Raw genomic sequence first — 10000 nt, forward strand, 5'->3', positions numbered from 1 at the left:
CTCCATTATCGCCTGTTCTCGGGTCAGATATGGTATAGCTGCTACATTTCCAGCAATCCTTAAGGCTTTCCTATAAAAGGCTGTGTGTGTGTGTGTGTGTGTGTGTGTGTGTGTGTGTGTGTGTGTGTGTGTGTGTTTGTGTGTGTGTGTGTGTGTGTGTGTGTGTGTGTGTGTGTGTGTGTGTGTGCGTGCGTGCGTGTGTGCGTGCGTGCGCGCGCGCGTTCGTGTGTTGTGGTACAACACATTATCCAGTGGTCCTCTAACTGCACTAAATATTCAATACACTCTTTATGAAAGGCGGCCAAGTAACGAAATCTATCAGCGGTCCTATTCTAGACAAGGTGTGTGTGTGCTCCACCTCTAAACCTGCTAATACCCCAGGTTTAGAGGAACGGAACATAGCTTTTGGGTTCGGCTCCAATGGCCCAGGTGAACAGGGGGTGGGGGCCCTGACAAGTCTACGACAGCAGGGCTTAGGAGCACATTAGGATCGGGGAGGAGGGAGCCGCGAGTGAAAAGATGGAGCGGGTCTCATTTGTCCTGATAATGTTTTTTGCGCGGGTTCCCGAGCGGGGCCCGTGGGTCTGCGGGGAGCGGCTGCCATCTGCTCCGCTCGCACTCACTAAGCGGCGCAACACGACGCTAACAGCTCCCAGGTAGAAAACACTTAACACCTCGCTCCGAGCTAACAGGAATAGAACCCCGCAGGCCACAGGGGCGGTAGCCATGGTTACAGAGGCGAAGAGGTGTTGATGATTTAAAGTGGAAAAAAAAAACAAAAAAAAGTCTTGAAAAGGCTTGAACATATATAATTTTACCAAAGTGAAGGTTACCAAAGTGGGGAAGTCAATACTCTTGACACTTTGAGCTAGGAATTCAAACACTCTCTACTCAGTGGTCAGTAATGTGTCTGGGATGTCTGTGGTTGAACTGGGCAGCCTCTCGTGACCCCCGGTAGAGGGGAGTACTGTTATAAAACAGTCTGTTATGGCCGTGGAATCAAAATTGAATTTGATCGTGGGATTGCAGCTGCCATTGCTCCATCGTACTACGCATTGCAGCTCTGAAGCTGTTCTCTCAATAACAGATCAATTCGAACCATTCTGATGCCATAAGGAAACGATTCGAATTCGGCCATTCCTAAAAGTTTGGTGTCGGGCCCTTTAAAGGAGAACCAGTGTAACCCCTTCAAAACCATCCGTCATTTGTCTCTCACTGACACTAAACCCCGCTCTCTCTCTCTCTCTCTCTCTCTCTCTCTCCCTCTCTCTCTCTCACTGTGACCCGGTGTGTCTCTCTGTCTCCCCAGGTTGTCGTCCACATCACAGATGAGAACGACTGCACCCCAGAGTTCCTGCACTCCATCTACAGCAGAGACAACGTCCCGGAGAGCACGCCGCCAGGAACCTCCCTCCTGCAAGGTAACGGACAGACGGACGGACGGACAGACTGCCAGGGTGACCGATGGATGGACAGATTGGCAGAGAGAGAGAGAGACAGGGAGCAGGGCCATATGGCTGTTAATGAAGTGACACTTTGACACTTTCTCACATATGGAGAGGAGATGGTTTTTTAATATGTACTGAAATTTAATTATAACCTGTGTGAGGGGGGGTTATGTGTGTGTGTGTGTGTGTGTGTGTGTGTGTGTGTGTGTGTGTGTGTGTGTCTAAAAAAAGAGAGAGGCTTGATATGTGTTTTTGCCCAACAAAAATGTGTGCTTCGTGGTTCGAAAGCAAGGGAGAGGTGGAGAGAGAGAGAGAGAGAGAGCCAGAGAGAGAGAGCGAGAGCGAGACGGAGGGATTTAAAGACGGAGAAAGAAAAGAGAGATGAAAAGCAGAAACAGGCATAATCTCTATTTAGCTTTTTTTTTTTATTTAGCTCTCATAGTTGGTTGTCTCCTGAAGCAAATCAAGACCCCCCCATCTCACACGCACACACACACACACACACACACACACACACACACACACACACACACACACATACACACACACACACACTAGGCCTGAAGTCTTTGGATTTGGGGTCAAAACACGTTTGGAGGGAAGGCAACCAAGTGTGAAAGAGAGAGAGAGAGAGAGAGAGAGAGAGAGAGAGAGAGAGCGAGAGAGAGAGAGAGGATGTGGAGATAGGGCCAGTCTTTAACTAAAGGGAGGATTGGTGATAAAGGGGCAACGTTTTTGTGACTTTTTTTTGTGATTTTTTTTTCTCTACTTTTTACTGATGCTTCCTTCTCTTGTCCTCCTCTCTACCTCTCCTCTCCTCTCCCCCCTCCCCATCCTCTCCTCCCTTCCCCTCTGTTCCCCTCTCTTCCGTGCCCCTTTCATCTCCTCTCCATTCCCCCACTCTCCCCGCGCCTCTCCTCTCTTCTCCTCATCTCCTCCCCTCCCTTTTCCTCTCCTCTCCTCCTCTCCCCCTCTCCTCTCCTCTCCTCTTCCCCCTCCCCTCCCCTCCCTCCTCTCCTCCAGTCCTGGCCAGGGACGGTGACACGGGGCTGAATTCGGAGTTGTCCTACTTCATCCACAGTCCAGACTTTGACATCACGTCGAGTGGGGTGGTCGCCCCCAGCAGGAGGCTGGACTACGAGCGGCCCAATCACATGTACGAGTTCATCGTGGTCGCTGTGGACGCGGGGAGCCCCGCCCGCACGGGCACCGCCTCTGTCCGCATCCGCATGACCAACAGCAACGACGAGTCCCCCATCTTCTCCCAGAGCATGTAGGAACACCTATCTATCTATCTATCTATCTATCTATCTATCTATCTATCTATCTATCTATCTATCTATCTATCTATCTATCTATCTATCTATCTATCTATCTATCTATCTATCTATCTATCAGGCTTTGCCCTCTCTTTGCTCCCATGTCCTTCTCTGACTGCACTTTCCTTTCGTCTGCTTTTTCTCTCCCTTGTTTCTCGCTTTTGCTGAAGAGTTTTCATTCAGTTTTTCCTCTTCCTGTTTGTTTTGTGATGTTTAATGAAAGAGCATCAAATGTATTCTCTTTTACTTTCTTGAAAAGCCTCACAGTTTGTTTTTAGGTTGTTTAAACTTCACCTTGACAGTTGGACTCACAATCGGACAAATTCCGATTCTGATTGTTCACAACGTTCTACCCTCCTCCTTCCTCTCTCATCCAGACCGTACCATACATTTTAAAGACATTATATACACGTTTAGATGCACATTCACATATTGTTGTAATAACAGAAGCCACTTAAACAATTGAAATGACCAGAATTACATATTTCACAGCGATAATTTCATGATATAAATATGAAAGTCATTTCTATCTTGGCCCGCTGTGTGATCGCTCACCGTCCTCCAGAGCATGACGTGCAGCAAATAAATCTCTGAGCAGCAGCCTCTGAAACAGCCTTCCTTCTGTGAATACGGCCCCTATGGGACATCATTATCATATAAATCATGTAGATAAGGCCCCTCCCGGGGACGGACCGGGGCTCCTGGGAGCCGCGCTGCCTCTCCTCCACTTGGGGCCGTTGTTAGGTGACATTTAACAAGAATGGCTGGGAGCGGAGACGGCCATTTGGCGACACGGACACAAAGTGTTCCGTTCTGAAATGAAAACACGCTGTGTGTGTGTGTGTGTGTGTGTGTGTGTGTGTGTCGGTACAGAATGTGTACACTGACATAAAAGCTCAAATATAATCATCCTCCCTCTCTCCCTCTCTTCCTCTCCCTCTCTCCTCCTCTCGCAGCTATAAGACCTTTCTGAGCGAGGACGCGGGGCCAGAGACCCTGGTGGCCATCGTCCACGCCAAGGACCCAGATGGAGACGGAGTCACCTACGCCATCACTGGGGGCAATGAGGACAGCAACTTCCAACTGGACAACCAGAAGGGTGGGTGGAGACAGAGGGGAGGAGGGCGGGGGAGGGGTGGGGTGGAGTGGAGGAAAGGACTGGGGAGGAGATGAGGGGAGGGAAAGGAAGGGGTGGAGGGGAACGTGAGGCGAGGAAGGACAGGAGAAGAGGGGAGGAGGGAGGGGGGCACGGAGAGGAGGGAGAGGAAGGGAGGAAGAGGGGAGGGAGAGGAGAGGAGAGGAGAGAGAAGAGAGAGCAGAGGGAGCGCAAGACAAGGAGAGGAGAAAGGATAGCAGGGAGCGGGACGGGAGAGGGGACGGAGAGGAGGGAGGAGGGTCAGAAGGGGGAGGAGGGGAGGGAGGGGAGGCGGAGGAGAGAAGTGAAGGTGAAGAAACAGGAGAGGAGATGGGAGAAGAGTAGAAAATAAGAGGGAAGGTGATGAAAGGAGAGAGTAGCAGGAAATTGGAGAAAGGAAAAGTGGAGTAGAAGAGGTTAGAAAGAAGAAGAGGTGGCGAAACAGGGCCCAGCTGTGTGTGTGTGTGTGTGTGTGTGTGTGTGTGTGTGTGTGTGTGTGTGTTGTTGTTGTTGTTGTTGTGTAGCCTGTATTCCAGGGGATACTGAGCTACACCCAAAAACCAATGTTGGGAGATTACTTCACGGGGAGCAATGTGTGTGTATGTAGTCCAGTCATGTTTGGCATGCTTATCTGCGTGTGTGTTCATGTTCGACCCCCGTGCCCACCCTCCCCAAACAAACACACACACACACACACACACACACACACACACACACACACACACACACACACACACACACACACACACACACACACACCAAGCCATCTCAAAACCCCTCTGTTATCATGTGTTTACAAGAGCTTCTCTCTGTCTCTCTCTCTGTCTCTCTCTCTCTCTCTCTCTCTGTCTCTCTCTCCCCATCCCTTTCTCTCTCTCTCTCTCTCTCTCTTTCTCTCCCTCCCTCCCTCCCTCATGAGAACTGGGAACACCAGCTGAAGCTTAAGCCTCTGTCTGCCTTATCGCCCAGCATGCACTGCTCTGCTGCTCTGACACACACACACACACATACACACACACACACACACACACACACACACACACACACACACACACGCACACACATACACACACATTGTGTGTTAAATACATCACAATTCACACTGATATAAACATGCACATTTGCACATAAATTATATATTAGTCTCTCTCCCTCTCTCTCCTTCTTTCACACAGACACATACACATGCACACACAACACACACACACACGTATGCATACACACACATTCTACCAGATGGCCTTTGGCTTGCTCTGCTTTTCTGCTTTGTCACTTCAAAGGCCCGAGAAGCATTTTCATGTAGATGTATTTTCCTCTCCACTTTCCACGTCTCTTTATGTCGCCACAGAAGCAATTTGTTGTTTGCGTTTTTCCCCGTTAGTTTGTTTGTTTCCGAAGCGAGAATATACGGACGCTCACACGGGCCGTTCCCTGCCTTTGTTCTAGCACCGCGTTGTTCCAGCTCTGCGTTTACATTTCCATCATAACGGCGACCCTGTGATCTGCAGCGAATCGCAGTGACGTGCCAAACAACAGTAGAACAAACTCTGATTCCTCCATCACCAGCACTGTCTTTCCATTGCGAGGAGCCTTGAATCCGCTGTGTGCAGTCCATGTAAACAAGCAGACAAAAGACACTTAAATACATAGTTTTCCGAGATAATCTATTTGGAAAAAGTTCAAGTTAGCAAAATCGGACCTCTGGGAAAGAAAGGTATTTCAAAAGCATTGACTACTAATTGAAAAGATTAATTATTTGGGGATGATGTGACACATACTGTAGGCATAAGCCAGAACTGTTCCCAGCTCTCAGTACAGGAACAAAACTGAAGCACAAAAACAACATCAACATAAGAAAACTGTCCTTAAAATAATAAAATAAAGTAAAAATCTTGATTTATATTAATATTTATAAATAAAAAATATATATTTTATTGATAAATATGATTATTGTTATTATTATAGTATATTATTAATAATATTTTTTTATTATTATTGTTATTATTATAATTATTATCATTATCATTATCATTATCATTAGCATTATTATTATTACTATTATTATTATTATTATTATTATTATTATTAGGGGGCCAGCCTGCAGTACTACAGGAAGTTTTAAGAACTTTATGAGGAACCGATTGTGATTAGGGATAGGGACAGTGTACCATTTTAAGGTGGAAATTTGAAAACTGTAATACATACCTAACACGACTAAACTGGACCCCATGTATTGTTGCCTACAGGTATATTTATTATTATTATTATTATTATTATTATTATTATATATATTTAATATATTATTATTATTATTAGTATTATTATTATTATTATTATTATTATTTTATGTATTAAATAAAATCAAATAAAAAATACCACAAGATAATAAAATGGCCAAATAAAGCTGTAAGGAATTTTTTTGGTCAAAGTTCTATCGTTTTCATCACACCTGCTGTCTGATGTAGCAGTCAGCTCCATTTTAAAAGGGATGGGTGGAAGGTGACCTCAGCCCATACCTCTCCTCAGTCACCATCTCCCCGTCGTCTCTCCCCCACCTCCAGGCATCATCAAGCTGCGTCAGAGCCCCCCTCCCCGGCTCAGGGGGCCCCAGTACGTTTTAAACATCACAGCCACAGACGACAACGCCTCGGGGGGGCCCTACCCCCTCAGCAGCTCGGCTCAGGTCGTGGTCGGAATCAACGACATCAACAACAACAAACCCCTTTTTAAGGAGGTAGGGGATCTGTCCGTGTGTGTGTGTGTGTGTGTGTGTGTGTGTGTGTGTGTGTGTGTGTGTGTGTGTGTGTGTGTGTGTGTGTGTGTGTGTGTCTGTACGTGCGTGCGTGCGTGTGTGTTTCTGTATGTGTGGTTTAGAAGGACAAAATACCTGAATACCCAGCATCATTGAGGTCATTTTGAAAGATTTTATACGCATATTCTGATTAAATCTCACAATTCAATACTTTTTAGTGCTTTTTTAAGTCTACATAATCCCAACTAATGTAATTTTAAAGGTTTTTGTAGATGACTCTATAAGCCACATATATTTATTTACTTAAAATAATTCATAAAAAAGAAATGTGTGTCATTTCTGTTTGTTGTTATTTAATTTCTGTGTATGTTGGATATTGTAGCTTGTTGAAAATACCCAGTACAATACCCTATTTCTAATGTTATAAACACTAGACAATCTGTAACATACCATGTTATCACTGTTGGCTGTCACTCTGAAGAAGTGGAAGATGCAGCCCATAATACTCTGTCCTCTGTCTCCCAGTGTCAGAACTACAGTCAAAACGCGGTGGTCCTGGAGAACCAGCCTCCGGGGACGTTCGTCCTGCGCGTCCACGCCCTGGACGCAGACATGGGGGTGAACGGAGAGGTGAAGTACGGCATCATGCACCGCGAGGGCGGAGCCTCCGGGTTTGACATCGACCCCGACACTGGTGAGTCCCCGCCCGGCTCACGCTCCTTTTGGGAAATCTGACGCGCCAACTCTCAGAAGCATTCGCGGAAGTTGGCAACCGTGCATAAGCTGGTTGCCAAGGCTGACAAAACGGTCGCCGAATGTGAATCATTTTCCAACTGAGTGCTATTGATCCTAAATAATTATAACCCATATTGCAATATTAGGAAAACAATATCAAGAAAGAGGAAACATATTAATTTACATAAATAATTTCTTTGGTTATATTTAACATTTGTTGTTTTAACTTGGGTGCCTGATTATTCTATTTTCCAAGTAATGTTCCGAACAGACATTGTTTACATATAAAATAAACACGTGAAAAGTGGTTGACAACTGGACAACCACACCACATCTGATGTAGAGTATTCGTAATTATTATTTATCTGTAGAAAACGACAAATCCAACCTTCTACATTAAATGTGTTCACATCCGAGCGGCGCTGCGTGGCCGGTGTCGTCATGGTAACCCTCCTGTTTTGTCCCGGCCAGGTGTGATCCACACCACGGTGAGCTTTGACCGCGAGCGGCAGAGGGAGTTCGCGCTGTCGGTCACGGCCACGGACCAGGCGCAGGAGCCGCTCATCGGGATCTGCCAGATCGCCGTGCTCATCGCCGACCAGAACGACAACGACCCCAAGTTCCAGAACAGCCGCTACCAGTGTGAGTGGCGGAAGGGGGCACGCCCCCCCCCTAGAGGGAGGAGGTCAGAGGTCAGCCGGTCATGGTGTTCTCTAAAGGTCGTCCCGGACCCCCTTCCCCCGTCACGCTGTAGGAGACGAAAAGTTAAAAAAAACTTCAACAGGTTGAATCTCATTTAGCTGCATTTTAAACACATTAGAGATGAGACAGTTTTTCTACAAAATATTCATATTTTGATGAAGTCCCCACACATCCCACTTGTATAGTTGTCTTGTTTGTTTTAACTAAGTTGTTGAAATAATAAATAATAATCGTAAATTAAAATAGTAAAATAATAATAATCATAATAATAATAGTAAATTATAATAGTAAAATAAAAGTTATAATAATAATAATAATAATAACAACAATAATAATAATAATAATAATAATAATAATAATAATAATAGTTTATATAGCACTAAGCACAATTGTATAAAATAGATCAAATAAGCCATTTGAATTGTGAAAGAAATATCCAAATTTAAGACCTACGGATAAAAAGGAAAGTTATAAAAGTAGCTGTGCGTCCAAGACGGTAAAAAATGAATAACATGAATGAATAAATAAACATAAAAGCGACAACAAGAAAAAACCTAAGTGGCATTATAAAAAACGCTTATTAACTTCAACCTTCTGTGGCTTTTACCACAGTTTTCACCGCATCTTTCTCACGTCTCATTTGTGAAATAAAAGCTAGAATTTGCGTCTTTGAACTTTTCCTGTGATTTAGATTCAGTGTGGTGTTGGGTGCAAGGGCTTTTTGAGCTGAATTGAATGTACTCCTCTCCAATTGTTTATTGACCACTTTTGTACGCGCAGCAAACCAAGCACTTTGACGGCTTTGAAAGTCGTGTTTAACCGTGATCAACGCCACATGTAAAGCCAGGATGAACAACAGAATTCCTCTCTTCGGGGGCTGTTTATCGTGCTCAACCTTAGAGGCCGCGTCCTGCAGCCCTCGTGTCGCAGGTTTGAGTCCTCACGCGGACCCTGCCAGAGCGCCTGTGAGCGAAGGCATCAAGCCGACCTGCTGAATAATCACAATATGCTCCAGATGCGATGAGCCCGATAATCCTGCACGGAACTCTCTCAGGACCTGGAGAAATATTTGCTCGTGGCGTCTCCGGGGTCCGTGTTTGTTTACTGAGTGTGCAAATATGTGTTTTGATATGCGTTGTGTCACAACTTCTTTTCGTCAGATTAGGGAAAAACAGAGAGTAGCTCATTAACTATTTAACAGGCAGATTGGGGGGGTTTTCTGGGACATGCATTCATTTGCTGTTTGTGTGTTTGTGTGTGTGTGTGTGTGTGTGTGTGTGTGTGTGTGTGTGTGTGTGTGTGTGTGTGTGTGTGTGTGTGTGTGTGTGTGTGTGCGTGTGCATGAGTCTGTGTGTGCGATACGTGTTTCGGAGGAAGGGTCTCCAAAGAAATGCGCGGGAAGCATCTCAAAGCCGTGACTGTGTATTTGATGTTGCTGTCATTGTTTGTGTTGTTTCACTTAGTATCAACGTTGCTGCTGCTGCTGTTGTTGAAACGCAGCGCAGTCAGAAGGATTTTCAAATCAACTCAAACGTCTAATCTATTAGTCTGACGGCTTCTTAGTCACACCACGGAACCACAACATTAATTTTCTAAATTATTTACAGGATGCTTGAAATGAAGTCAGTGACAAAAAACAAGGATATCAACAAACGCGGGGCTTGTATATGAATTATTGCAGGATTATATATTATATTTAATTCAGAAAAGAATGTCCAGGCACCCTATTTCTTATCTTATTTGATTTCAACGATCATGAATAACTCAGAAACTTGTTTTATTTTTATTATTTATTCAACTGTTCATTTTAATCTGTTGCTCTACTCAGGTTTCGCGCGTTCAGGGGTTTTGATCCCAAACAAAACGAAATGCGCAAGTAGAAATATTCTATACCGTGTATATCACTGTC

The 10000-nt window shown here is 45.0% G+C and overlaps 1 protein-coding gene across 1 annotated transcript in view; it reads left to right on the forward strand.

Annotated features, from left to right (window-relative positions):
- The window catches only part of LOC307233460 (neural-cadherin), a gene marked incomplete at both ends in the record, with an annotated part of 102392 nt that overhangs the window by 52973 nt on the left and 39419 nt on the right, over positions 1-10000 (forward strand). Inside the window, 6 exons of the mRNA XM_080004796.1 lie at positions 1310-1421; positions 2472-2721; positions 3724-3866; positions 6464-6636; positions 7180-7348; positions 7861-8031. Coding sequence (XP_079860922.1) covers positions 1310-1421; positions 2472-2721; positions 3724-3866; positions 6464-6636; positions 7180-7348; positions 7861-8031 — 1018 coding nt within the window. The remainder of the gene's footprint in view (positions 1-1309; positions 1422-2471; positions 2722-3723; positions 3867-6463; positions 6637-7179; positions 7349-7860; positions 8032-10000) is intronic.

The sequence above is a fragment of the Zeus faber genome (genome assembly GCF_960531495.2).
Source record: "Zeus faber genome assembly, chromosome: 8".
NCBI lineage: Eukaryota > Metazoa > Chordata > Actinopteri > Zeiformes > Zeidae > Zeus > Zeus faber.